Source organism: Nicrophorus vespilloides, unplaced genomic scaffold, assembly GCF_001412225.1.
Source record: "Nicrophorus vespilloides isolate i.1.1-1 unplaced genomic scaffold, Nicve_v1.0, whole genome shotgun sequence".
In the NCBI taxonomy this organism is placed as follows: Eukaryota; Metazoa; Arthropoda; class Insecta; order Coleoptera; family Silphidae; genus Nicrophorus; species Nicrophorus vespilloides.
In genome coordinates this window covers 150,144-178,079 of record NW_017100110.1, presented here as the reverse complement: position 1 = coordinate 178,079, position 27,936 = coordinate 150,144, and the positions used below count along the sequence as shown (strand labels likewise).

The 27,936-nt window shown below is 34.9% G+C and overlaps 5 protein-coding genes and 1 non-coding gene across 10 annotated transcripts; 2 read left to right on the top strand and 4 right to left on the bottom strand.

Moving 5' to 3' along the window:
• Positions 1 to 138: 138 nt before the first annotated feature.
• LOC108568392 lies at positions 139 to 9,009 on the top strand. Its single transcript, XM_017929454.1, has 8 exons — positions 139 to 389; positions 3,478 to 3,595; positions 3,696 to 3,973; positions 6,902 to 7,199; positions 7,256 to 7,522; positions 7,748 to 7,912; positions 7,964 to 8,075; positions 8,132 to 9,009. The coding sequence occupies exons 2-8, from the start codon at positions 3,527 to 3,529 to the stop codon at positions 9,007 to 9,009; spliced, it is 2,067 nt and encodes a 688-aa protein (XP_017784943.1). The 5' UTR covers positions 139 to 389; positions 3,478 to 3,526.
• Positions 9,010 to 9,667: 658 nt separating this feature from the next.
• LOC108568452 (facilitated trehalose transporter Tret1-2 homolog) lies at positions 9,668 to 12,067 on the top strand. The gene is made up of 2 exons (XM_017929549.1): positions 9,668 to 9,831; positions 10,660 to 12,067. Exons 1-2 carry the CDS (start codon positions 9,765 to 9,767, stop codon positions 11,991 to 11,993), a joined length of 1,401 nt encoding a protein of 466 aa, XP_017785038.1. The 5' UTR covers positions 9,668 to 9,764; the 3' UTR covers positions 11,994 to 12,067.
• Positions 12,003 to 16,021, bottom strand: LOC108568451 (sodium-independent sulfate anion transporter). Its single transcript, XM_017929548.1, has 9 exons — positions 15,838 to 16,021; positions 15,598 to 15,738; positions 14,345 to 14,745; positions 14,092 to 14,287; positions 13,817 to 14,037; positions 13,413 to 13,755; positions 12,802 to 13,250; positions 12,427 to 12,748; positions 12,003 to 12,173 (listed from the first exon to the last, which is right to left on the bottom strand). The coding sequence occupies exons 3-9, from the start codon at positions 14,519 to 14,521 to the stop codon at positions 12,067 to 12,069; spliced, it is 1,815 nt and encodes a 604-aa protein (XP_017785037.1). The 5' UTR covers positions 14,522 to 14,745; positions 15,598 to 15,738; positions 15,838 to 16,021; the 3' UTR covers positions 12,003 to 12,066.
• Positions 16,022 to 16,325: 304 nt separating this feature from the next.
• LOC108568406 (sodium-independent sulfate anion transporter-like) lies at positions 16,326 to 19,832 on the bottom strand. Of its 2 annotated transcripts, none has more exons than XM_017929471.1 (11): positions 19,599 to 19,832; positions 18,763 to 18,935; positions 18,277 to 18,702; positions 18,068 to 18,221; positions 17,859 to 18,020; positions 17,638 to 17,799; positions 17,151 to 17,291; positions 16,950 to 17,095; positions 16,730 to 16,894; positions 16,499 to 16,679; positions 16,326 to 16,446 (listed from the first exon to the last, which is right to left on the bottom strand). In XM_017929471.1, the coding sequence occupies exons 2-11, from the start codon at positions 18,931 to 18,933 to the stop codon at positions 16,370 to 16,372; spliced, it is 1,785 nt and encodes a 594-aa protein (XP_017784960.1). In that variant the 5' UTR covers positions 18,934 to 18,935; positions 19,599 to 19,832; the 3' UTR covers positions 16,326 to 16,369. The 2 variants fall into 2 exon arrangements, with proteins under 2 accessions (XP_017784960.1, XP_017784961.1); XM_017929472.1 differs by having other exon boundaries at positions 16,499 to 16,655; positions 19,599 to 19,830.
• A 272-nt stretch (positions 19,833 to 20,104) lies between these two features.
• On the bottom strand, positions 20,105 to 20,186 carry Trnas-uga. The gene has a single exon. It is a non-coding gene; the product is annotated as a tRNA-Ser (tRNA).
• Positions 20,187 to 22,347: 2,161 nt separating this feature from the next.
• Positions 22,348 to 27,451, bottom strand: LOC108568463 (sodium-independent sulfate anion transporter-like). 4 transcript variants are annotated; one of them, XM_017929575.1, is made up of 8 exons: positions 26,939 to 27,451; positions 24,413 to 24,586; positions 23,928 to 24,358; positions 23,545 to 23,878; positions 23,185 to 23,487; positions 22,819 to 23,126; positions 22,577 to 22,727; positions 22,348 to 22,532 (listed from the first exon to the last, which is right to left on the bottom strand). In XM_017929575.1, exons 1-8 carry the CDS (start codon positions 26,994 to 26,996, stop codon positions 22,522 to 22,524), a joined length of 1,770 nt encoding a protein of 589 aa, XP_017785064.1. In that variant the 5' UTR covers positions 26,997 to 27,451; the 3' UTR covers positions 22,348 to 22,521. The 4 variants fall into 4 exon arrangements, with proteins under 4 accessions (XP_017785064.1, XP_017785062.1, XP_017785065.1 ...); XM_017929573.1 differs by having other exon boundaries at positions 22,348 to 22,521; positions 26,939 to 27,392; XM_017929576.1 differs by lacking the exon at positions 26,939 to 27,451 and adding an exon at positions 24,647 to 25,529 and having other exon boundaries at positions 22,348 to 22,521.
• Between the last annotated feature and the right edge of the window lie 485 nt (positions 27,452 to 27,936).

Genomic DNA, 27,936 nt, shown 5'->3' with positions numbered 1-27,936 from the left:
ATAATATATAAAAGAAAATAAACAAAAATGTATTTATCATTGGAATGGAGAATATTGCAACGGTTTCTACAAGAGTTTAAAAGTCTACGCACTCATTCAAGTCGCGAAGAACGTACGGAGAGCACGCACATCGGATGAGCCGCTGTTCACTTCTTGTCGTTCATTCGACCGCTACTTCTTTGGCCACCACTCGCCTCCGGTGCATATCGAGGAACGTATAGCGCAAGTAAGCAGGTACTATGTAGTTAGTGGCATACGTGGATGGATATGAGCATTCCGGTTGTTACGTAAGAACGCACTTGGACACGAGTGACCTTCGTTGGAGAATAAGTGAACTTTTTGGATACTCCAAAGGAACATACACATATAGTATATCGGAAGAACATTCGGTGAGAGATAATTCTTTACAAAATTGTGTAGTCACGACATTGTCATTATCGTTTAATGTATATTAAAGAAACAACAACAATTGTGTACTAAAATAACAGTTCTTCATTTTATATCTTATAAATTCAACTAAATTTATGTTACCAAATTATACTAGATGTCCGCAAATAACTGTATAAGAGAAGTCCAGAAACACTGGTTCTGCTCTTCTTTGCATGGCGTCGTAAATGTTGTTTCTCTTCAGCGCACTTAATATATATATAAATGAGAAAAGAAAATTTCTTCATATACAATTGTTTTCAACTGTTGACGAATTCACAGAAACTTGTGTCGCAATTTGATGTTCGTTTAGATTCGCTGTTCTGTTAATGTTTTTAATTAACCGAACGACCGTTTGACACAGACTCATCTAATTTACTGTTTCCAAGGATTGCAGATACAAAGAAGTGGATTAATAATATCAATGATGCGTTTTGATTGAGTAGCTCGAGAATATGCTATGGCTTTCATGGTGTAACTGTAAAAGAAACTGTCAAATGCCATTACATTGCAACTGGGTTATCAGCGATTCAAATCAAGCATGAATGCAATTCAATGCATTCATATTTTTGAAGCTAGAGTCTTTGAAAAAAATAATGACCGCGAACGTGGAAAACAATAACAATAACCTAAAATGCATTCATGCACCAATTACTAAGAACATACTCGTCATTTTGTATTTGATTCAGGTAGTATTACGATTTTATAAAAAAAAAAGAGGAAATGGCAAACTTGAAATTGCATTTTTGAAATCAGTTATGCACTGAATACGCTTAACGCGATTAGTCTACAAATATTGGCACGATTACCTACTTACCACTATATATTGATATATTTTCTTGATGGATTTGTTTATTGCGGAGTGAAAAATAAGATGGGTTGAAAAAAAAGAGAGAAAAACAAATCAACATTGACAGAAGCGGAAACAAGAGATAAACAGCTTTCTAAAGTAACTCCGTTTAAATATTCACAGGCTAATTGAAGTAACAGCAATGTAGTTAGAAACAATAAATAATGGAGAGCCGTTAAGTGCAATTAACGAAACATTCTTCTTTTTGTCTTTGATCCCGCTACTTACTTGTGAATTGTAGTATGCTTTCCTTTAGGATTTTGCAGAACATTACCAACCTTAAGCAAACGCGAGAAAAATCTAATGTAAATTGCAATTATGTACTGAATGCGACAAAGATTTTGTAACATAACATTGATGTTACACAATTACGATCATTTTTGTTTGGCCAGATATTTTTTCAACTATTTTTATATTATAATTAATAGCGGTATGTATCGGTTTGATACAATAATTTAAACGAAAACATATTATACATTATATATGAAGAAAAAGAAAGAAATTTTGTTGCTTCTATTCGAAAATCTGTAGCATATCCTAAACAAATAAATGCTAATAAACTACGCCTGGTCATTGCCATTCAATTCAATGCCAAGGAGTTCTCACGGAATTTCCTCCTATGACGAAGCGAACCAATTAAAATCTTCTCAATTGTAATAATAACACGGAAACGAAAGGAAATAGTAATATCTATGTTTGTCTAACATCGGCATAAAAATTCTAGTAAATGATCTCACATGACATTGCTTTACCTAACAATTACAGTACCAAATAATAAGAAGTTTAAATCATGCAAATTGCGAGTTTATATTATATTCATAATTAATTATAGTTGTGTTTATTTTGTTGTTTTTAAAAAATAGTATTTTCTTGTTTTAAAAATGATATATTCTTTAGTAAATTATAAGCTGAATTTTTTGAGCTATTAATGGATTTGTGTATCAACAAGTTTTCAATATATTATTTAATGATATGGTGGTCACACGAAAGAAATCGTCAGTTTACTAAAATAGTAGAAAGTATTCTGCAATGGTTAGACAATTACAATTTAAATTGTTATGAATTGCGCGATTCTTTGTTAATTAAAAACAGCAAGAGTTAAGTCAAATAATGAGAAAAGCATTTTTTTTAATATGCGGTAAATTTACTGTTTCTACAAAAAGAAAATGTTATTACTTATAGAAAAAAATAAAGACCTTTTCCTCCTGTTCCGGTTTTCCAAAATCTGGTAACACTCTGTATAATAAAAAATCATAATTTCTCAATAATTATAGTAATTCAATAATTGCATCATTCAAATAGATTTTCTATATTGTGGAAACAGATTTATAATGAAATTCTAAAATGACGACCTCTTCATCCGGTTTGGACCCGATGCAGTTAATTTTAGTTGTTATTGGACCGCTTGCCACCTCAGGCTATTTAGAAAGAGGCCGGAGGAGTTGACGCCGACCAGATGACGTCTTTTTACCGTTCTCGAGCTCACGAAGAAAACACGACACGATGCTGCAGAGCGTGCACACACTAAAACCCGCAATTATTCTTCGGTTCTGATCAAATCGTAAATTATGTGAATTGAAGCAATGGAGATGTGCTCTAAACATTCCTTCATTTATATATAAAAGTAAATAGTAATAATATATTGCGTACATTCAGGAATAAATAAATTAGTCATATTATATTTTAAAAGGCAAAACAACCCGTTGACCCACTGAACTTAATCGAAATAAAGAACAATATGTATTATGTTATATATTATCAATATATAATGCTGTTTGCAATTCACTTATGTATTTTTTTGTGATTAAAAATAATATTATGTCATAGGTATAAAAAGTAATGAAACATCCTGTTAATCGTGAGAATGGGATATCGAGCTCTGACCATTTGTCTAGTGTCGAATATTAAAAATGTTGAAACAGGATATAATTATATTATAATATATTATATAGCAAGAGTGCGGGTTAAAGGAACTAAATACATAAAAAAAATAACATTTTGTGAAGTAATTTTTCTAATTTATTTTTATTTTGCACAATTCAAATTTACTTTATTTTGAAATTTTTAGATTTCACAATTTAATATTTTAAATTGAAAAATTCATTTTTGAATTAAACAAAAATTAAAGAAAATAAAAGAAACGAACAAACAAATTAGTAAATCGTTCAGAATAAGATATGCAACTATTTTTTTGATTGCAGCAACATTTGACGAATCGACTAGTGGTCGCAGCGCAACGACAACAGTGGTATGCCACCCAATTCAGAGGATACCAGGAGGATGGACTCCTTCAAATGGTTTGACGATATGATAACGAAGGTAAAATGAAAGAGAAAACTTTTATTTTTATTGAGCCAACTTTCCCGATGTAAGGAATTCGCTATAGAGAGAGTTAATTAATAATTTATAATTCGGTCAGGAAAAGCAGCGACCGCCGATCTATAATCCGGAAGATTATGCCCTGTCGTTGAAGAAATGGGGACGGCGACCGCCAGCCAATGGACCTGGATTATATTCGAAGATGAGCGTTGATGAGGTGGACACGGCGACTAAGGGTCAGGGGGCGACTGGTATCAGGGACTATAGGAATCCAATGCTGACTTCAAACGGTGGTTGCGAGATGACTTTGCGTCAGTTTGGTACCGTTACCGAGTTGTTGTCGAAGCTGCGCAATGATCTGCGGATGGCTTACCCTAGGTAAGTGCGACTACTTGAGAAAACTTATCGCCTCTGCTGGAACCAGTTGTTGTTAAAGTTCGAGTTCATATTGGGTGCAAAGCAACGTTGCATATTCGGATTGAATCCAGGGAAGCCGCTACCAGAACCTATTGATCCTCCTGCTCCTCCTCCGCTCCAGGGATTGAAGTTAGGGCAGAAGTTCATACGCGGCATTGCGGCACAAATTATTCTGCTGGTGTCTTCCGTTTGCGACGAGTTATGACACATACAGCACCTCTCGCGTTGCTGCGTGTATATTGTTTCAACATCATTGTCGCTGTTGGTCTCAGCAGATTGTGTGCTTCTGGTATCAGCAGACTGTTTGCTTCTGGTATCAGCCGATTGTCTGCTTCTGGTATCAGCAGATTGTCTGCTGCTCATGGTAGATTTCGATACGGTATCCTCTATAGATTTGTGATTTTGCTCAGACATTGCATTGCAATTAGAACAAATGCAATGATCCTGGGAACTATGTTTTTGTTTCTCATCGACTCTTGATGGATCACTATTAAATTGTCCCACTGAGGTCGCCTTGGACATGCTAGATACATCTCTGGGCAGTTCTGTCTGACAAGATATTTCGGCGTGTAGCATCTGGGCTTTAACATTGCAAGTGGTGAACGTGCACGGCCTAAGCTGACATGGTTTTTTAGTGCCAGGTTCTACGCGGACCGGAATCTTACTCTTGCCTTTGGGATCCTCTCCAGTCACGATACTTTTAAATGTGCTAGTTGTCTGTATGCTATCAATTGATCGCACGCTTTTTGCAAGCGCGATATTCGGACTACTGAACTTTGGTTCTGATTTTGAAGGCTTGCTAACACATGCTCCGCCGTGTTTGCAATCGCTCGGCTGGTACATATCGAAAGCAATATTTCTTGTCGATGGTTGCGTTGTTTCCGATGATGTCTTGATGTTGAATATTTCACTATCAATTGGGCCATATTTCGCCGAACTGCTTGCTCGGTCTTGATCTTTCTTGTTGCTATCGAATTTGGTCACCACGAAAATACCGTCAGCCTCGATGTTGATGGCTCCGTCCTGGTTAGTCGTTTGCGTGAATTTACCGTCCAGCGGTAGAAACATGATGAGCTCGGGTACATTTCCATTATCATGATTGCTGTCCCTACATTCTTTGTCCACTATCAACTTTACTACATCGTCCAAGCACTGGTTGACCTTACTGTTGCTGTTATTATTGGTTTTACGGCACCTCAGGCATTGACATTGCATTTTAAAACATTTTCGGCTTAGCTTTCTGCGTCATGCGTGACTTTTACACGGATAATTTTGCCGCGACGACCATTGTCGTTGACATTTTCATTGAATTTGAAGTCTATATTATGATGATGTTCATGCAGTAAACCAACCGCATTTTTAAAAAAATAGCCATTGTACATTATGTTATCACTATAAATATATACATGTGACAAGCTATAGATTCTTTCGTTAATTTTAGTTTATTATAAGGTATTACAATTGTTCAAACAACTTATACTGTCAAAGTGACAAAAGGAACCACAATTATAGAACAATATCTCTTATTTTTATGTTAATGCATTTTTTCTTATAACTCAATAATGATTTAATAGTCATAAGACTTTAACTAGTACTATCTTTTAAATCTAGTATATGATATTTAGAGTTATTTAAATATTTTGAATTAATAAATAATTATTAATTAATGGACATTTAAGTATTAGACGTTTATTTTCCATCATTTAAAAAGACATAGTTGCATTGTCAATCGAAATCTTTACAAAAGGAGATACAAGGAATTTGTTTGAGATGAGTTTGAAGAGGACATCCGGGTTCAGCAAGCAGCCTTTGGGCAGCAACATGGGGCGCTGCAGGCTGCTGGCTGGTGAAAGGATTGCTGATTGGAGGAATTGTTCCCTTGAGTGTAGTTAGCACAAGGTTCTGGAGGGCAATCGCCACAATCCATGCAACCATCAGGACACTCCTCATAGCGACCCGGCGGCATGTAGCTCAACTTTTGCACCGTATTATCCTCCATGGGAAGTTCAGGTGGTGCGAACATCTGCCTCCTCTTCCACGGCATATCTTCAGGTTGTTGTGGCTGCCATGGAAGATAGGACAGCTTCTGGATGGTATTATCCTCCATCCTACCACACGGCCTGTCCATCATGTCAGAGGGCACTATCGGGCCCACATGGTATTTGCACACATCTACTGGTAAATAGCTCAGCCTGTTGGTGGTTAAATCACTGAGAGGGCAATCACTAGTGAATAGGTGTTTGCCAGGTCTAGTGGCCATCGGCTTCGAATACGGTTTTGGGACGTAATCATGCTTCTGGGTTGTAATGTCCTGCATCGGACCCTCTCCAATCAGCTTGTGTTCACATGGTATTATTGGACAAGGCGGCTGACAGTTATGGCCTTGGTATGAGAGCTTGTTTATAGTATAATCGGATATTTTGCCTTCCCCGATGCAGATATGATTCCTGGGCGGAATTGGATCAGGCTTCTCTCCCTCGACTGGCAAATAAGACCGCCTGTAGATGGTGTCATCATCCATTTTCAAGACTGGCGGACGGAATTCCGCATTTGGCTTATACGACATCGGCCTCTCCGGCTGGATATATCTGCACCTTCTTCTTTGCTGCTGATGTCCTCCTCCGCCACTTTGCTGATGCTGCTGCGGACTAGGGGATGCACAGCATGCAGGCATCATCGGCATAGGACACGGATTACATTGTCCTGGGCACGCCATATTTCTTGTTTTGATTGTTTTTAAAAGAAAGTAAAGAATCGAAAATAGGAAAATTTCAAAATGTGATTTTGACTTTCATATCACATCGAGTGACAAAAAAATAATCAAAAAAACAACATTTATTGAATAATACCCACTGGATTTACATTTATTTTGTTTCTGTTTTTATGAAGCTTCGTTCAAGAATTTATTTCCGATCCCCTGGATGGTATAACACTGCTCTTGGATCTACTACGTGCAATCCAGCTAAGCCAATCCAATGCGGGAAACGTTCCTTCGAGCCAGAAGATATCTTTGACGATTCAGAGGAGATCTCTTTTAGATGAGTTGGCTTGTCTCCAGTGTCTGCTATCATGCTGCCTTCGCTATTCCGAGAGCGTCCGAAAGCTGACGTCTTCATCTGCTGGTCTCTTTACTTTATCAGTTTGTATTATGAGCAACGTTAATAAATCACGCATAATCGCATTACAGGTAATTATAAATTATTCGGAAACATATCTTATGTAATACAAAACGATGAATTTCAGTTACTCACAAAGGCTTGTGAGTCTACCAGTAATGGGAACAGCACAGTGTCTGAGGCGCTCAGCACGCTGCGACTTCGCTTTGGTGAGCCTGTGAGGTTTCGGTTCCTCGTAGGAATGCTGACTTCAGCTGGAGGTCAGAGCGAACTTATCGTATCTGGCATGAAATTTATCAACACCTTCATGGAGAGCGCTGGTTCCGTACAAAAGAAGCTCTACGTACAGGCGGAACTAGAGCAGGCTGGCTTCGATCTGGTTAATATCAAAAAGGTATAATTTATATATAAACTGAATATAAGTAATTTTATTAATATGATAAAAATACTTCCATATACTTGCTATTTCAAAGTTAAATTTTAGTTGATTAAAAAAATCAGACACAATTATAAGAAACAATGATCATATTTGTTTTTAATACAGTTGTCTCAAACAGAAAAATAGTAACTAAAAATGTTAAATAAAGATTTATTTTAATATTTTTGATGATAAATTCAGAATATAACGCTAAATTCACCATCGGCCGATGCAACAATTACCGAGCTGGACCGGTGGGAGAAAAACTTCATCGACGCAGAATCTTTGAAGATTCGTTTAGACGATACGGAAAGAGAAAACGACTCGCTAAGGGACAAAGTCCTTCTTCTGGAGAGACGTATACAAGTAAGATTGAATGTTAAATTAATCCAATAAAACTTAACTAAATTTGCCTAGATTTTGCAAGAGGAAAAGGGTATTTTAATGTCTTTGGAGAAGTGCTTGAAAGAAAGATGCAGCGAACTTCAGGACGAGGTCATATCATTGAAATCACAAAATATAAACTCAAGTAAGTTCAATTCAATGTGATTGGTATTTCATTAATGTTCTCTTTTTAAATTTTAGATTCAAGTCCTGATGATGAAGGAATTTCGTCATCGCAGCGTAGTAGCAGTTCAGACAATCTACAGGAAGAACCAACGATTTACGAAATGTACACCGTGCAAAATGAGGATTCATCGACGAAGCTTCAGTTCAAAACTAATTCCCTTTTAAATGAAGACGACGAGGACGAGACTACCATTGATGAAGTAATTGAAGAGCTTAGGAACATCATTAACGATGCAGAAACGGAGGATTTCGAAAAGGCGAAAATAGAGGAGGCGCAGGTGCAGAGTAAGATTCAAATGCGGGTGGAAGAAGAGATGTTCGTGGTCGGCGACGACGGTGATGAAGAGATCGTACCTTCAAACCTGCATCCGCAGCCACCGCAAAAGACTAGAAGCCTGGTGCATCTCTATATACCCACAGATGATTACTACAACAAGGAGATTTTTTTTGAACACGAGTATACTACCAGCGACGAGAGCTCGGATTCATTATTAAGCGCAACTAAATATGAGAGCAAACAAGCAGAAAGTCGTCCAACTGATATAAAAACGAAAAGCAAGAGTTTGGATAGGATCGATGACGGATTGGACGCGATGGTGGACATCGTTACGGTGAACGATCAGAAACCTGAAAGCAGCAAGGGGAAATACGTAAATCCGAAAATGTTTTTACCGTTGCAGAAGCACGAGGAAAACAGGTACTATTTCCCACGTGTCCAGGAAAAGAGAGCATCCGCTACTAGCAGCAATAGCTTCCTCGTCAAGCGAGGCCACGGAAATGCTGGTATGTATTCCGGGAAAAATTACGATCAGCCCAAAAACGACTATTTCACTACGACTGGTAGTCGCAACTCATCCAGTAAGCTCACAGATTTTCCATCTGGTTTATACTGAAGTAGTAATATACAAAAAAAATGTGTGTATACATATTAAAAAAAAAAGATATACATAAAGGTATTCAATTTATATGTGCAATATTATACTGATTAATCAAATAGCATTAAGTTTATTTTATAAGTTTTGTATATTTATTTCAGATATGTTTTATTTTGCAAAAGAAACGAAAATAAAAACAGTTATCTAACTGCTAGTGAAACACTTTTCGTGCAGAATGTCTCTAAATATTGCTAGTTTTAGAATTAAACTTCTTATTTAACTATCATTGAAGAATAATTAAAATTTAGAAATTTTTATTTGAGACACTCCATATATATCTTTAAATAGGGAAACAAAAAAAAGCAAAATGGGAATGTTTTATATTTTATCTTTTAGTGTATTTTATATAATTGATCTCTTCTCAATATGCGTATGTTTTTTTGTATGAATAATAAAAAAAATATGATTAAACTTTTGTTTGTTTCTCACTTAGTGCGGTTATTGTCATTGTTTAAGTACAGTCATTTTTCAAACCAACAGTTAAACATTCATTTATATTATCATTGCCGCACGTGGATTGACTTTTCGCTCGGCCGAAAGTAAACGAAACAGTTTTGTTTCTAGTGAACATACTTTTTTTGTTTCGAGTCAGATCATTTTCAGTGTGTGTGCCTGGCAAACTCGCGCCACGGAAATGAAATAACAACAACCGGAAATAAAAAATAAAACATTTGAAATAAACAGTGGATAGTCGCATCGCAGCATCGATTATCATGAAATTCACACCCTTTTCGAATTTCTTTAATCAGGAATGGAAGCAGATCTTCGCAATCTTAACAGGTGACCAATTATAATTTTAGTATATTATTTTGTATCAAATTCAATTTACCTTATAAATTAGTTTGTGGATATTTAATAAATTACTGAATCACTTTGAATAAAATAATTGAAGCATACAGAAGTCGATGAAATTAAATTGCATAGCTAACAATTGGGCTGATTCATGTGAGAAATATTGCAATGAATCAAAGTGCCTGTACTTTTTTTTTGTCGATAAAATCAAAACAATGGAAGGCTGTTTATCGGCATGTGCACATATCGTGTCGGTAATTTCACATAAAAATATTCCGAAAAGTAATTTACTTCAATTATTTAATATTGGTATTTATCATATTTCAACACGAGTTTTAAAATCTCAACAATTGTTTTGTAAGTTCACTAATTATATTTTATTATAATACATATAAAGGGCTATTTCTGCAATGTTTTATAATATTTATTAACGGTAATTTTAATAAAATATTATTTAATAAAATATAAGTTGATGTGTGATAATATTGAATAATATTTATTGAATTATTATTAATTTTCAAATCTCCATAATCAGCTTTTAAAGCAATAATTAGAGCATGCCTTTTCATTTCATGGGTAATCATCATTTTAAATTGTTAACATGAAAAGTATCATTCAAATAGTAGTACAGCCAAGGAAAAAAGATGTCCTCAGTTACCTTAAGCACCCTGTAAATAATAAATAATTTTTAAGTGCGGTGCACAGGCGGCCGTCTTGCGTTGGCCCTGAAAGATCTAAAAATTCTATAATTCATGTAGACTATATTTGTTTATCTTTTATGTTGTGTTAACTAATATTGTTTTGTATTGCTTTCAGCTGCACTTGTGTCATTAAATACGGCGCTACTATTTGCATGGCCTTCTCCGTCTATACCAATTTTAGTATCTGACGAATATCCAGGTAATATAACTATGGAACAAGCCTCGTATATAACAGTGATACCGTCTATTTCATCGAGCATCTCCAGCCCAATTTATCCATTCCTCATGGATCGATTGGGGCGTAAAATGACCCTGCTATCAGTGGCCGTTCCGCAGTTAATTTCTTGGCTACTTGTTGCACAAACAACCAATATCTACGTTATATACGTCTCGCGTTTTCTGAGCGGATTTTCTCATAGTTCCGTATATGCTACTCTCCCTGTCTACATCGGAGAAGTCGCCTCCCCTGAAGTTCGTGGATTATGGGGCAACGCCATGTCGTGTTGCGCCTACCTAGGATTATGTCTGATGAACATAATAGGAGCGTACTTTAGTATACCTACAACTGCATACATTTTTGCAACTCTTCCCGTGTTATTCTTCATTTGCTTCGTGTTTATGCCAGAGACGCCCTATTATTACATCATGCGCAACGAATTGGAGAAGGCCAAAATAAGCTTGAACAAACTAAGAAGAAACAAGAATGTGGAAAAGGAATTTTTGGAGATCAAGGAAGCCGTGGATCGACAAGTGGGAGAATCTGGAAGTATATTGGATCTGTTTAGAGTTCGGAGTAATCTGAAAGGTCTGCTCGTGGCTATCGCTGTGCGTGGAGCTCAGCAATTCGCTGGAATTTCTGCATTTGCAGTTTACGCCCCTTATCTCTTCTTGGAAGCAGGCAGTAAAATATCTGCCAATACATCTGCAATTATCTTCTCATCTGCATTAACCGTATGTGCCTGCTCTGGCTCCTATTTCTTGGATAAACTTGGCAGGCGATGGTCAATGATTATATCCTGCGCTGGTTGTGGTCTTATCCTAATCTCAGAGAGCTTCTACTTCTACTTCAAAGATATGCTGACCGAGCAAGGCGTGAGTCTTCCCTACTTTCCAATAGTTGGGATGCTCATCTACGTACCTATTTACTCCCTAGGTTTGGGAATCATTCCAAATTTAACACTTGGTGAGCTATTCTCGTCCAACATCAAGGGTAAGGCCCTGTGCGTGCTCAACATATGCTTTGCTATTTACTCGAGTTTATCCACAAAAGTATTCCAGCTCCTTTACTCCAATTACGGTATGCATGCACCTTTCCTGCTCTTTGCGTGTTGCTGTTTATTCAGCACCATTTTTGCTGTTTTCTGCATGCCCGAAACAAGCGGGAAAACGCTCGAACAGATCCAACAAGATTTGAAAGGTAAACCCAAAGAAACAATCACAAGATTTTAGTATAAATTCGCTTTGATACAAAGTACATAGTTATATGCAATTATTGTTAAATTATAAATATACACATTCTTCATTATGCGACAGACTTTTTCCTGTGATTCAGATCGCAATAAGAAATTTCCCTCAGCTCGGGTAACTCATTCTCCGGCAGCAATCGTATTTGTTCGCTAGAAAATTCATCTGAAATCATAAATGAATAACATATGTAAATAATTACTGCATAAAATAAATTATTATTCTGTAAAAATATATGTTGAATTTGCAAAATGTTTAAAAACATATCATAAAATTTGAAGAATTTTTATTAATAAATAGTTATTTTTTAAAATTGGTTTCTTAATTTCCTGCTAGATAAAAAAAAGTTTTTTTTTAATTTATTATGCAGATTACCAGATTTAAATTAGCATTGTAAGTAAAGTATGAATAATTTTACCTCCAATCAACTTCTCAAGATCTGTAATGGAATTGATATGTCTGAAATCCTCCAGACTGGCACCCCGAAAGACATTCAATACCTCTTCCCGTGGGTTCAAGAAGTAAAGAAGTTGTTTGCGAGAGGAGAACTCCTGGATCATTGCAGCAATACCCTTGGCAGCGGTGAAATCCGCTCCTAGGATGAACTTGCAATCGACGACAACGGTCTGATGTTTGGAATCGAGTGCAACTTTATCGATATTAGTCTTAATAAAATCCACTGCAGGAAAATATAAACTGTTGCCAGGAGTAACCAAAATATACTCTATTCCGTTTCTCGTCTGCAATTACAAAAATAATGTGGGAACTGGGTATAAATTTGACTTTTACTTACGTTCATTTTCTCAACGATGATCGATGGTCGAGCGGATGGATAAAGCAGCAAGACAATATTTATGCCCACGCCGATGACTATTCCAAGTTCCACGCCCATTGTCAGACAGAGTATGAAAGTGGCAAAAGTTGGGATGAGCTCTTTTCGACTGGAACGCCACATGGGTCTGATCACTTCGTATTCGATCATAAAGATGACTGCGCATATGATGACCGCAGCTAAAGCAGCCTTTGGTATGAAGGCAAAATATGGTGTAAGGAAGGATAGGGCAAGAAGGACCATAAAACCTGTATAAAGGCCGCCGATGGGGGTGCGAACGCCACTTGCATGATTCACGGCCGATCTAGAGAAAGATCCGGTTATTGGCATCGAGCAAAAGAACGATCCGAATATATTGCATAGAGCTAATGTGAACAGCTCCTGCGTAGCGTCTACACAGTTTCCGCTAGCTGTAAGAAATAATACATGTATATTAATTTGAAAAAATCTTATCTTCAGAAAATAGTTGATTTTTTTCCAATTAGATTGTTAAAATTAGTTTGGCGGTAAATTGGTGCAAATCATACTAATATTTTGTCGAATTTGTCAAATTAAAATAATTAAATAATTACCGAATGCTTTTGCAATTGCAACGTTCCCAAGAACAGCAATTACTGGCACCATCACGACGGAGCCACCTAAATCTGCGACCATCTCAGTGAAACCGATAGTCCTATTGTTCATATTGGTGCTGAACGGAGGTAGACCCAATGGAGGAAGCCCTTGCTTCACATTACCAGTTAAAATAAATGGTGACGCGGAGCCTGAAGCTTCATACAGGTATGCAACCACAGAACATACGATGACTATTAAGGCATTGCGTGCTGTCGAGATTAACCATAATGCTTTCGATATGTACCGTTGGTTTTTCGTTTGTTTCACGCCAATAGGACTGACTCGCACATCTTTGAGTTTCTAAAAATAACGCAATATTAATATTTGCTTCTTTCGGTAGTTCGTTCGGCTCAATAATTACCCTGAGTGCCAACAGGACAGTTATACAGATCAACGACATGGTGAGATCTTGATATCTAGTCTCGTGGATGTTCTTGTAGACTTTGGACATAGTGTCAAGAAATCCAGATGAGGTAAATTTCAGACCGAGCATACCCTTAAACTGGGATGCTGCTATGATCACGGAGGTGGCTGACGTGAAGCCAACGGTGACGGGAATGGAGATAAAATCGATAAGGACGCCTTAGATTCAAAAAGTGTTATTTACTGTCTGTAATTTCAATATGCCTGACGTACCCAAGTTCAAAACGGCCATAAATAATTGGACGATACCCGACAAGAAACACAATAGTATGGCGTAATCGGTGTTCTTATTAACGATCTGCTGGTAGGTCATGAGCGCCATCAACGCTGTCGGTCCAATGGCAATGTCCTTGCAGGATCCGAAGATCGCGTAGACAAAAGTTCCTGCGAACGCTGAGTATAGACCGTACTGAAGTTAAAAACAATAAAATTAAGTAACTTTAGATTAGATAATAAAAAAATATACCTGAGGCTCAAGACCTGCTAGAGTGGCGTATGCCAAGGCCTGCGGCATAACCGTCAAGCCAACCGTGATCCCTGCAATCAGGTCGCTGAGGGCCTTCTCCGAGTTGTAGTTCTTCGCCCATCCGATGATAGGTATCCTCTTCTGAATGACGCGACCTATCTGCATCTTCGCATCCATGCCTACCAATTCCAAACACTTCTATCACTGTTAAAATACGGCAGTTTAAATCGTTTGCGCACAACTCAAATTGGGATCAATTGGATCGGATTGAGTAAGACAGTCTATAGGCGAGAACACGGACTGCGGATCCGCGGCTGCTCTCCTTCCGCTTTATAAAATCTCCGAGCGCCCACTTTTTCTTTGCATAAACTTCAGTTCCTCCTCCTCTTTCGCCACTACCTCTTAAATGTAAGCGAAAGTAGCCAAATTAACACTTTTAAAGCGACGATAAACTTAATAATAATCATGAATACGTTAGATAATAGCTTCACGAATAACAATTAAAATCAGCGCACCTTTGTTTTAAACAGACATGATTTGCAATGGTAATATATTTTAGCCTCATTGACTATTATCATCTATCCAGAGATATATATCGTTCACTAAAATGATCACTTTTTGTTAAAAACATGTATGTAAAAATATGCAAATGAAATTAATATGTATTTATTTAAACAATATTTTGTCGTAAAACGACGTAGTCGTCTTTAGCGACTATCTAGCTTTTACTAATAGAACTTTACTGCAATCTATTATATTCAGACATTAATCATCCAGAGACACGTCAATGTTTTTACTGAATTCCCAAAATCCTAATCCCTTGTTTATATATTAGTTTTGTTTCATTTGTTGTTTTTTTTCGTTTGATTCCTAATTGAATTAATTCCGATTAACACAAGCAAACATATTAGATTTGTGTAATAAATCCTGGATTTATAACCTAATTTACTTTTTATACAATGTCGCTGCAGTTACATGTAAGTACTAAATTGTAAATTTCGTTATTTTATACAATGGCAATCTGCAGAAATGGTTTAGGCGTTTATATATATTTATTTTTATTATTTCTTCAATAATGTTGTCCAATATATTTAGATTTATATTTGAATAGACTAAATTCTATAATTAGGAAATGATTGTGATGTGATAATAAAAAAATAAACTATTGGAGAATATAAATAGTTGCATTAGAATTTGACCTAAATTGAGCAATTTTCTGCATTCGAGAGGTGAGGAGAAAAAAGGATATCTACCTGATCATGCCGCGTATCCACACACTGTTGTTGCCTGATCATGCGTTGAATTGGCGGCCGTTTAATCATTTATTTATTTATAATGTGCGCCGTCCGTTCCAATACTTTTTTCGTTCTTTCCTCCTTCTCCTCTGACGATTCCTGTGAATAATTATGAAAACAAAATCAGGGCCGTTTCTGTTGCGAAACCGTGGAGATATAGAGAAAATAAAATATTATAAATCAAGAATACAATCGTACCTCATCCTTTTTATACTGCAAGCGATGAACCGAGAATCCTATTGGTAATTGTAAATTACATGCCAGTAATTTTCAAATAACCCTATATTTTTAACGTACGAAGAAAGAACTTTGTTTATGTTATCTAATTTCCGCTTAGTGCTATTAAAGATGAAAATGAAAGGGGCGGCTCTGGATAAGTCGATATACGCATGCGCTTATCTGCCGATCAATATTGAGATCTTTTATTTCCGAAAATATAAATTTCACAGTATAAAGTAATTGCTTGTTCTCGAAAATATTATAATAATTTTGTTTAAATAAGATTATAAATGGAAAAATATTTAAAACAGTAAATGATATGTCTCAATTTTGTCTCGTCGAGCTGAAAAATATTCGAAAAATAATATGTTTTCGAAATAGAGAACTCTGTTTGACCTCGAAGTTTTTAGAAAAAAATTAAGACACAAATAAATAATTAAATCAATATATTTGACTAAAATCGTGTGTTTCTTAATTGCATAGAGTCTCCACCCAGATTCACCTCACATTTCTACAATTTCTCATCATCGTTTTCATAAGCCTCGTTCGCGCAAACACTGGTTAACTCGTAACCGGAATTCGCTTTTTCTGAAAATATAATAACTTGATAACTGCAGTGAGCTTCTAAATATTACTATACCATCGAATAGAGTATCTAGTTCATTATCATTCTTAATGAAGTAGCAATTTGCGTCGGTTATCGCCTTCCTAAGGATAAAGTCGATCTCGGTCTTCGGCCTTAGGAAGACTACTAATGGTTTCCACTCGTTCAAGTCCTTGATCAAAGCGTCTATACACTGAAGAAAAATATGAATATTTTCCTGTTGAATTTGTTTTTTGAGAATTTTAATTTATCCGGAAAAGGAAATACCTTGGCTGCAGTAAAGTCGATCTTACGCAGATTGGCGCAATCGAAAACCAAAAATTTACTGTCTGACGTGATCATCTTCAGGACCTTATCCCTGGTAAACTCGGCCGCCGAATAGAACAACGTTCCCACTAGGACTACTTTCATGTATTGGAAGTTTTTTTCATGCTGCGAACATTACATTAATTGATTTCTTATCTGTAAGTGTGACAAAATTAAATACTTTGATGATTTCCGTTTCGATCTTAGGACGGGAGGTATAATACAGTACAAGCAAGAGGTCCACCACTATGCCAATCACAATTCCAATTTCGATGCTGAGCACGAGACAGGCAACCAGAGTTACGAGCAGCGGAAAGAAGTCAATTCCTGTAAGGTGATTGTTTATTGTGGTTTATTTTAATTGGTTGTTATGTTTAAATACTGTTGATGCGCCAAATCAGGCGTGACAGTTTCAATTCCACCATGTAGATCACTGCGCAAATAATGACCGATGATAATGTGGCCTTAGGGATATACGAAAAATAAGGAGTCAGGAATGTTAATGCAAACATCACTAGAATTCCTAAAACATAAACATACACAAGTTAGGAAATAGGAAAAAAACTCCACTATATCTGTCCCAATTGGTGCTTTAATGCTCTTCTGACATTTAATTATGTTTATATTTAATAATTACGGCCCTATTATGTTTTTATATTTTAATCTAATTTTGTTATACAAGGACCATAACCAATGAAACGCTAAAATCTTGATTAACAAAATAAGAACTCTCGACTTTCGTTTGGACTTTAATAATATTTAAAGTCTTCATTTACTTATAGTCATAAAATCAAAAACTTCAACCATTATTGTCTTTTTGATTCAACGCTAAGCTACTATCATTAATAATTATAAGCCAGTGATCATACCTGTGAAAATTCCTCCAAAAGTAGTTCTTGCACCGCTTGCATTGTTAACGGCAGCTCTTGAGAACGAAGCATTTATTGGAAAGGATCCAAAAAATGATCCAAAAATGTTACATAGCCCGACGGCTAACATTTCCTGAGAAGCATCCAATACTTTTCCATCAGCTGTTTTTGAAAAGAAAAACAATTAACAGTGATTTTGAGATAATATTAAACATCATTACCAAAAGCTTTGGCAATGGCGATATTGCTCAATATCGAAACAAGTGGAACTACAATGATACCAGTTCCCAAATCACTAGTAACATCTATAAAGTTGAAAGTTTCCGTGCCATTTGATATGATAAAGGGCAATTGGATAGGCGGCAGTCCTTGTGGTACGTTCTCTAAAAGTACTGAGACTGAAAATCTGAATGTAAGTATTTAAGTTTACTTATCAGTGAAAACGGTGTTAGGTCGTGCTTTTTCAAAAGGAAAGCGGTGAAGGCGCATATAATAACTAGCAGCGCATTTCTGGATACGCTCAGGAACCAGACGCTCGTCTTCCAGATGTTATCAGTATTCGGATTTCCGAATCGTTTCATCTCCTTAAATGATCATAAAGTCGATTGGTATACCTTAATATTTTTAGAAAATTCTTACTCTGAGCATAATCAGAGAGCAGCAACAGATTATACTTAAAGCTGCATCCCAAAGCGATGTTTCCTTGATATGGTAAAAAACATTGTACATAATCTTAACAAATGTCTCTGCTTTAAAGTTGAGGCCAAGCATGTTCTTGATTTGTGCAGCCGCGATGGTCAAGGCTCCGGCTGACGTGAATCCAGCGACGACCGGCGTCGATACGAAATCCACCAGGAATCCGAGATGCAGAAGTCCGAATCCCGTTTCGATGATTCCGGACAAGAAGCACAGCAGTATAGCGGATTGAGGCTGTCCGAAGCTGCTGTCGTGAGTGTACGTGAACGTTAACAACGATATCAGAGCAGTGGGTGCCACATTCAGATCTTTAACTGTGCCGAAGATTGTGTAGATGAATCCTCCGCAGAGCGAAGAGTACAGGCCATACTATCGAGAGACTTCAACATAATATATACCTTTCTTGGTGTTGTTAGTATTTTTGTTTACCTCTGGACCAAGACCTGCAAGGGCTGCGTAGGCTATTGATTGAGGAATGAGAGTCAGTCCTACCGTAATACCAGCTATCAAGTCGCAAACAGCCTTCTGGATCGTATACTTGGGCAGCCACTGTACGATCGGAAAAGCACCGCTCAGCAATTTAATCGGTTGTTTCAGCATTTCTAAGAAAACGCAAAACAAAATTAGTACGCGAACAAGTAACAAAAATATAATATCCTTAATGTAGCAATTATTGTGGTAACCTTGTAAAGATCAGCAAGAGTGTAAACAAATTAAATGTGTGTTATGTAAGGGTATCAGTACGCGACAAAAAATGGTAAATAAATGTGTCGAACTTTTTTTTGTTCTTGTTAACGAGAGACAAAGTGATCGCTTCATTAGGTTTATTGATTCAATTAATTATTTCTAATTATAGTAGGCTTTCTATTTAATTGTTTGCATTTCCAATTGTTTTTATACTTTAATATTCTATATTAAAAAATAATATTACTATAAGTAATGTACATCTAAAAATACTTTGTTTTGCACATAATATTATTATATATGTAAATAAATGTTATTATTAAAAAATATAATAATGGACAAAACATAGTTTTGCAACTTATATAAAATAAATCAAAGTACGTGGTACATTTTTTGATTTATATATAAACTGAAATGAGCCCAATAGAAAATGTGTGATTCTAATCATTAATACAATAAGTATTTGTCTGAATACTTTTAAATTTATAAAACATTATTATATAAATGAAAATGTGAAAGGATGAACAATATATGTGAAATAATTAACGTCAAACATTCTAAGAAATTTTCTGTTTACTTACTGTTTTTTTGTAATGCTTAAAACGGAACGTCATAAATGCAATTCTTAGAAATATTAAATAAAAAAATGTCGATTGTAGAAAAAAATAAATAGGAATGTACGAAGAAAACACAATCGAATATGTGATATTGTTATCGGGAAATTTTTCAAATTTTGTTTTCACACGATCGCTCCAACATTCCGCTTCACGAACAATTGAACACTGGGTTTGATATCAGAGCCTCGATGTGTAATTTGTCATTACCATTTTCACTACTCTTCTCACTCCTTCCCCATTTTTTTCTTTATTATTGTTTCATTTATATAACGGCATTTTTTTTACAGATCGAAGCAATTGAATATTTGCCGCGGTGAAAAAAATATTAGAATCAACGGGGACGTTAGGTGACCGTAATTTGCAAAACAAACACGCAATGTTGATGATGATGTTCAACCGGCTTGGAATAGCAAAAAAAAAGTAACTGGTTCCTCGAAAATAATGGAACCTCTTGAGCGGCAAAAAATATTCGCTGCGGACAGGATTCGAACCTGCGCGGGTAGAACCCAATGGATTTCAAGTCCATCTCCTTAACCACTCGGACACCGCAGCCTTGAAAATTAATCAAAATCCAGCAGATTAAATTGTATGATTGATATTCGGCTAAAAATATAAAAAAATATTTCTATATAGTATATACCGTGAAACTCTTTTGCCTTTTTCATATTCATCTGAAAAGTCAATATTCGTCTGTTGACCGGCTCAGTCTCGATCGGTGTGTGTTAATTCTTATAGGAAAAAAATGTTTGATATTCGTCCTTCTTTAATATTCGTCTTCCCCTCAGGAACGAATTAATGACAAATATTGTAGTTCCACCGTAATTGCAATCAATTGCTTATCTTTATACATTATATTGATATTCACGATCAAAGTATTTCGGACAATTTCCTATTAAAAAATATGAAATGTTCGTTTCTTAAATAAAAAGTTTATCCTTTAAAAAAATCTAGTTTTAAATTACATTTATATTAGTGTTCTCTATTTTGTATTTTTATGTGCATACGTCGAAGTATAAGTAAAGGCTTCGATAAGTCAGTTCACTAAATTTTAATTGAGCAAAATAAAAATAAGTTTCAAATAAATAGTACAAAAATATTTTTAATTCCTTAAATGATCGTTTGTTTAAACATTCAACTCTCTTTTTGAGCGCGTATGTATTTATTTCCTCAAATTTTTATCAAAATTTTAAAATATTTCACTCCTTTAAATTGGGATTCTTTGTAAATTTTAAATTTACTTGCATTCTGTCAAATTCAATTCTTGCTACGCCACTGGATTATAGTCATAACCCGATTATCTTCGTTAATATCCATATTTTAATAAAAACAAATAAAACGTTTTCATTATCTATAATTAAGCACCTTCTTAAATATTTGTTATTATTTTTTCAGCAAGAACCCCTCTAATTTCATCTTAGTTTTCTGTGCTAACTAGGTTTTCTAAATCTTCCACTGAAAACTTAATTTATAATTTATTGGATGTTATTACTTTATTCCTAGAACTATCAATGTTTTCAATTTCGTTTTTAATGAAGTAGTTTTGCTAAAAAGTTTTAACTCACATTTCCTCTTTATCATATAGTTCAATTAAATGGCATAATGTTCGTTGCAGGTAAACTTAAAATTATGCTATTACTGCTTCCTAATCCATCCTAATGAATCAGGAAAGTTGAGTTTGCCGGAAGAAACACAATTTTGATATCAATATTTGATATTAATATTTGAATCAGTAAGATGTTTCGCAACATTGTCTAGCAACACCAACTTTTTCTTCAAAAGTCTTTTTGAAATATTTGTTTGTTAAGTGGAGCTTCAAATTGCATACTTCGTTATCACAGGTAACGTGATAACAGGATTGGCACTAGAGTTTATACCGTGCTGGACAAGAATTGCATTTGCCGCCTTTTATCTGCACTTGATTAAATTATTTTTTATACATTTATGCAAATTGCTTTCCCCTTGCCATTGGCAATTTCTATTCGGTATTGCCTATTCCTATTGCCAAAAATGAAAGGGCATAACTATTATTTGAATTAATAAAAAGTAAAATCTCTGTTGTCTAAAAGTAATTTACTTAACATGCACATCCATGCTTTGTTTACATCTCACTCGTCTCACCTTCAGGAATTGGTGCTCAGAAAGTGTGCCTTGACCTACCTTTTATATTCATATCATGGGTGTTCCATAATATTAGTGTGTATGATACTGGTTTATGATAATAATCGTCGCATTTATACTTTGTATCTAAAATCATTTAGTCTGTTTTAGGAACATGATCATTGTCTTGGGTTTTAGTATTAATTACAATAATCTTCTCGCTATTTTAGACTAGTTTAATCTCAGCCCACTTATATTTTGGATTGGTAACATTACTATGGAGGACCCAAGTCTTTGGGACATTTTCTCTATAATGTTATGTCTTCCAAATGCCGAAGTGCTGCAATATGTTTATTATATTATTTAGTTTTTATATTTTATTAAACAATTTTATAAACACGTTTTCGTTACATTTCTTCCAAAACCATAGTTTATTCAGGTTTTATATTTATTTTATGATATATAAATTTTATTTAATAAGTTTATAAATACACAATTATTGTATATCGTTTGAGAAATTTTAAAATTATTTCGATTCAATTGCAAATTGAATGGTTTCGGTTTTATTAAAAAAAATAATACTAAAAATAAAATAATTAAGTATAGTTTTTTTTGTTATAAAAAAAGTTTGCTCTTAGGGATTCGAAAAATTGAATTTAAGAGTGAATGAAGACGCACATAATTTCTCAGTGTTTTAAACTGAAATTAATTTCTACTTAATATATAACATTAGCTATTTTCTATTGGATGGAGTAATTTTTGTCGGTTTGAACACACTGCATCGTCGGATCTATAAAGGAACTAGGATTATATTAACTACGACGGTTCTATATATGTATATTTACCGTCCACTACTTCCTCAATTGTGCCCGATCGGAAGTACGGTTGCATCTTCTTATTGACACCAATACATATGTCCATAATTTCAGACTTGAAATTCCAAAGGATTATATCTTGATCGCGCAGTTGCATGTCGCTGATGAGACTGTCGATATTCTGTAAGCAGGTATTAGTTTTTATACTTGTACGAAAATTTTCTTATTATAAAAAAAAATAATTAGTATTAATATTTTGTTTGCATATTTACTTTGGCTACGGTACTATCTATGTAAGTGATCTTGCTGCCATCGATGACCACTGTGCATTGGGCGATGTTCGCCTCCGAAATAATCTTCTCCTTGAAGAACTCCGCCACTGGAAACTGCATATTTGTATTGGGAATAACCACAAGGACATCGCCCTGTGGAATCTTTACATTAATTATATCCATTTTTGGCCTAGCCACAGGATATAGTACGTAAATTAAATGTAAAACTATTCCCAGAATTATTCCGTACTCGAGTCCCAAAAACAGGGAAGCGATAAGAGTTACCCCGAATGGGATCAAATCTAATTCTGTAATAATTTATGAAGATTATTATTTTTTCGTATAAGAATATAGAACGGATCATACTTTTGCTTCTCCAGAGCAAAATGAAAGCTTCAAATTCGAAAAGGTAAAACATTGAAGTAATAACGACCGCTGCTAAAGTTGTCTTCGGGATATACGTGAAGGTTTTTGTGAGAAAGGCCAAAGCCAGAAGTACCATGGCTGCAGTTATAATACCTCCTAATTGTGTTTTAACACCAGAAGAGTTGTTGACTGCTGTTCTGGTGAAGGAACCGGTAACGGGCATGGATCGCACGAAGGAGCCCATGATGTTGCATATACCCAGCGCTATCATCTCTTGAGTAGCATCCAGAGTCTTTCCCTTAGCTACAAATATTTTGTAAAAAAATGACATTTAATCTAAAAATAAAATGGTATACTCACAGAAAGCTTTGGCTATGGCCACGGTCTCTAAGATAGCAACCAACGGTACAAACGCAACGCCACCTCCAAATTCTTTTATGATCTCCCCAAAGTTGTAGTGAGTTCCGTTAACAGTACTACTAAATGGCGGAGGTTCGAAGTTCGGCAAACCTGATCCAATTTCTCCAATCAACGTAAATGGATTGCGACCTTCCTCTTCTAAATAGTAAGCTATGACCGTCGTAATGATCACTATCAGAGCATTTCTGGCCAGCGACAAAAACCACATGCACTTGCCAAAATATTTCCTAATGCGACTGCTGCTCTCGTTCGTATTAGATAATCGCTTTAACTCCTAAGAAATTAAAATTAATACTTTTCCCTACACCAGGAAATCAACATACCCGCATGACCATCAAAATTATGATACAGATAACTCCCAGGATAACGTCCCACTTTTTGGTTTCTTTTATATGCTCTATCACAGTTATTATGGACTCCAGGAATTCGTTCGCTTTTCCGCTGATGCCTAAAAGACTCTTCAACTGGGAGAAAGCAATTTGCAGAGCTGCTGCACACGTAAATCCAGCTACCACGGGATACGAAAAGAACTCGACTACGAAACCTAGATGAAGGAGTCCCAGGATAAAGATAATACAGCCAGAGAGAAATGTTAGAAGGACTGCGACGTCTGGTCCCATTTTCGCTATGTAAGCTTGTGACATTAACGCCATAATCGCCGTAGGTCCAATATTGATATCCTTGCAACTACCGAACACAGTGTACATGAAACAACCCATAAATCCACTATATAGTCCATATTCTGGTGGCAAACCTATAGTACAACAGAATAAATACAAAAATACAAAAATTCGTTAATTTAATTTACCAGCGACTGTTGCGTAAGCGATCCCTTGAGGTACTTCGGTTAATCCTACCGTGAATCCGGCGAGAATATCGTGAAGACACTTGGATATAGAATATTTCGGTAACCAATCGATGATTGGGATACGTTTCTTAGTGAACCTCTTGCAATCCTTCGCCTCAATCCGTTTAAGCCTCACTGTAATAGATAATAAAATAAAGTAAATAATAAATCAAAGTCTAAGTAAAATGCTATTACTGTTGGTAGTTAAAAGGACGAATTCGTACTGGTCGCCTTTCTACAAAGCCATAATTCAAACAACATCAAAATAAGGCAAGGAAAAACCTTATCGAAATTACATGCGGGAACGACGCTCTGCATTTTAATTTTGTGTCAACAATATAAAAGAAATATATAATCGTTTTCTATCATCAACACAGGGTCGGATTAAAAGACTGCGCTCTATTCAAATAAGTCTTAGTTTTAGCTGTTGTCGCTTATTACTTTTAGAAGTCTATCTATTTGCCAAGCGATAGTGAAAATCAAATCAAGTCGATCTTTACACGTACAGATTATACTTAGATAGTGCAATACAAATCAATAGTCAATTGTTCTAAAACAACATATACATTGTATTTTGCTCCTATTGAGATCAAGCGGTTCTGGCTCCGAGTCTGACATATAATTGCGTGTTCCATCTAAAATCCACTTCACTACAATAAACAAATTACGCATAATTGGAGATTGCAATTATTTCTTTACTATTCCTAATTATTATTTTTTGTTTCGCTCGTATTAACTGTACTCTATGAAGGTGAAATATTTTTTCTATTCCCATGGAAAGAGGCCTTCGGAATGTTACGCAACGCTTGATGCTATGTTAGTCACATACCCGAAGAGTTGTTCGACAAGGAAGACCCGCCCAATGCAGAATACATTTTATTTGTGGTTAACGCTGTGAAATGCACTAGAAATCTTCAAATAAATTTGATGTTTTCGTCTGACCAGCTCAACTCAACACAATTCATTTACCGACTAATGTACACGCCCCGAACACACAGGTTTAGTTGCATAGCCGTCTTTGATCGTGTATATTTAATAACTATCAAGCGTGCATCGACACGTTGTTTTTATTTACTAATTGTCAATGCACTCTTCCAAAAAAAAAAAACAATAAATCTTATGAATATTATCTACAAAGATAACAAATTTAACCGGATTCACATCAAACATGATAAATGAAAAGATTGAATCTGAAATTTAAAAAAAAAACTGATTTGATAAAAAAAAATTGACAAAAATGCGATAACCATAATAATGTAATTAAATATTTTATACTCAGTAGTAACTCTTTCATGCTTACTTATTTGTAGTATATATATTATTTATTTCAATTATATCGATTTTGCAATTATAATTTATGTAAAATAAATAAAAACATTCAAATCTTATATCGAGTCCTATGAACAAAAATTAATACATGTATATGTAATACAGACATTAAATATCTAAATAATGATCAGTTCGTAAACTTAGAAATAGAAGCAAGCAGATAATTTAAGGAAATATAAATATATAAACAATAATTCATAAATAATATTTTATTAATTACTCGTAAATTATTATATTCCCAAAGTGGGAATTCTTCATCCAATTAAAAAAATACCAAATTATATATACAAATATTTATATGTGCAATAAATTATATTTTTCTGATGTAGTTCTTAATTATTATTTTGATATTTATTTGTATAATTATAGATAAATATCTTTTCAGCCAATATGTTCTAATAAATATATTGTTTATTTATTTTTATTTAAATAATTATTGTTATTCTAGTTATTTACACGTATAATCTACCCGAAAATATGAAAAAATGATACAAGAAAATAATATCAATGTTTAATGTATAAGTGTTTTTGAAAATTCGTCAATTAGTAATAATAATTTTAACGTTTATTGCAAACGTAATACAATATAAGAAGTAAACAAATGAATGTAAATATTTTCAATTAGAAATTTATATTTTATTCATTTATATTTCAAAATAGGATTGCAAGACAACTTAATTATTGACAGAAAGGGATAACGATATATAAATAATATTATTGTATAATAATCATAATAACAATTGAGCTGATCCCAATAAAGTCATGCTAAGTATGCAATATTTGTTTAAGTAATGAATGTTTTGTTTTGAAAACATAAAGATTAAAGTCGATAAAAGTTTACACACAAAATGTATATCAAGAGATAATTGACCATTTCCGAGCGCATTTCTGTTTGGTTTTTACTGAAAATAATTATGTGATTCGGAAACAGTGCTTTACAATTAAATTAATGAATATTTGATTTCGAATTAGAATGTCGAAAAGTGAATTTATCGACAAGTTGTAATTCGTTACTTCAACAACTTCAAGATTAATATAACATAAACAAAAACAGAACACACACGCGACTTAGCACTTTATATCTATAAAACGAAAGAATGAATGAACGAATGTTGAAAAAAAATACCAATACAAAACGAAAAATTAAATCATCCTCACCGTTGGACTTGTTCTTCCGGCTTCTGGTTGGCTCGTCCATCGAGAGTTGTGAATCCATAGAGTATCCCTATCAAAACAGAAAACCAAGCACCAGCGATTTGATCGTTCTCCCGTCTCGTCTCACTCTTATATTAACGGACAGCTCCCGGGTCTTTATCAGTGCATAAATAAAATATTTTTTCATTTTTTTTATTCATTTTAGTTTGGGCCTTCTGTCGCAATTGATTACGACGGCGCGGCTCCTCCTCCACCTTTTCGTTCTCTTTCTCTATTCGGACGAGATGCGTTACATTTTTTTCCTCGACAATAACACATCCGCGGATATATGCTAATCAGCGATAACGTCTGCAAAACGTTCGCTGCCGCTTCACAAGAATGGTAACGCACCGCGAGGCACCTGCTCATCTGTCGCAATCACCGAAAGTTTAACCCTAAGAACATTTTATTTGAATTTTCTCTTTTCGTATTGGATCGCTTATTGAAAGTACATATTTGGTCGGCGGTGCACAGAAACGCAAGGTCCGATTGCGATCACCGCTTTTAAAACTCGGATATCGCGATGAACCGGTTATCAAGCTCTTTATTTTTTCCTTACACTTGTTATCAAAACGTAACTTGTCAGTAGAGAAAGTGATATGTATCTACAGGTTGTTATCGCTGATGAAATATTTCCGATTTTGATCTACCGAATTCCAATCTTTATTCGATATCGTTCTTTCCGTTCCACCGGATTGAATTTCTGCGTTGCAAAATTTTAACGTAAAAAAAAAAGAACTTTTTTTTATTACATTTTGAGAAAATTTGACCAACTATCATAAATTTAAAATGGAATGTATGTAAACATAAAAGTGATTTACTTGTTCACCAATAAAACAGTAGTAGTCCTTCAACTTTCTATTATTTGTGTTTTTATTTATATTTTTCTTCCAAATAATAACGAAACTTTTTGAGTACACACTTAAAATTCGAATAGTAAATTATTTTATTTATCAAATACT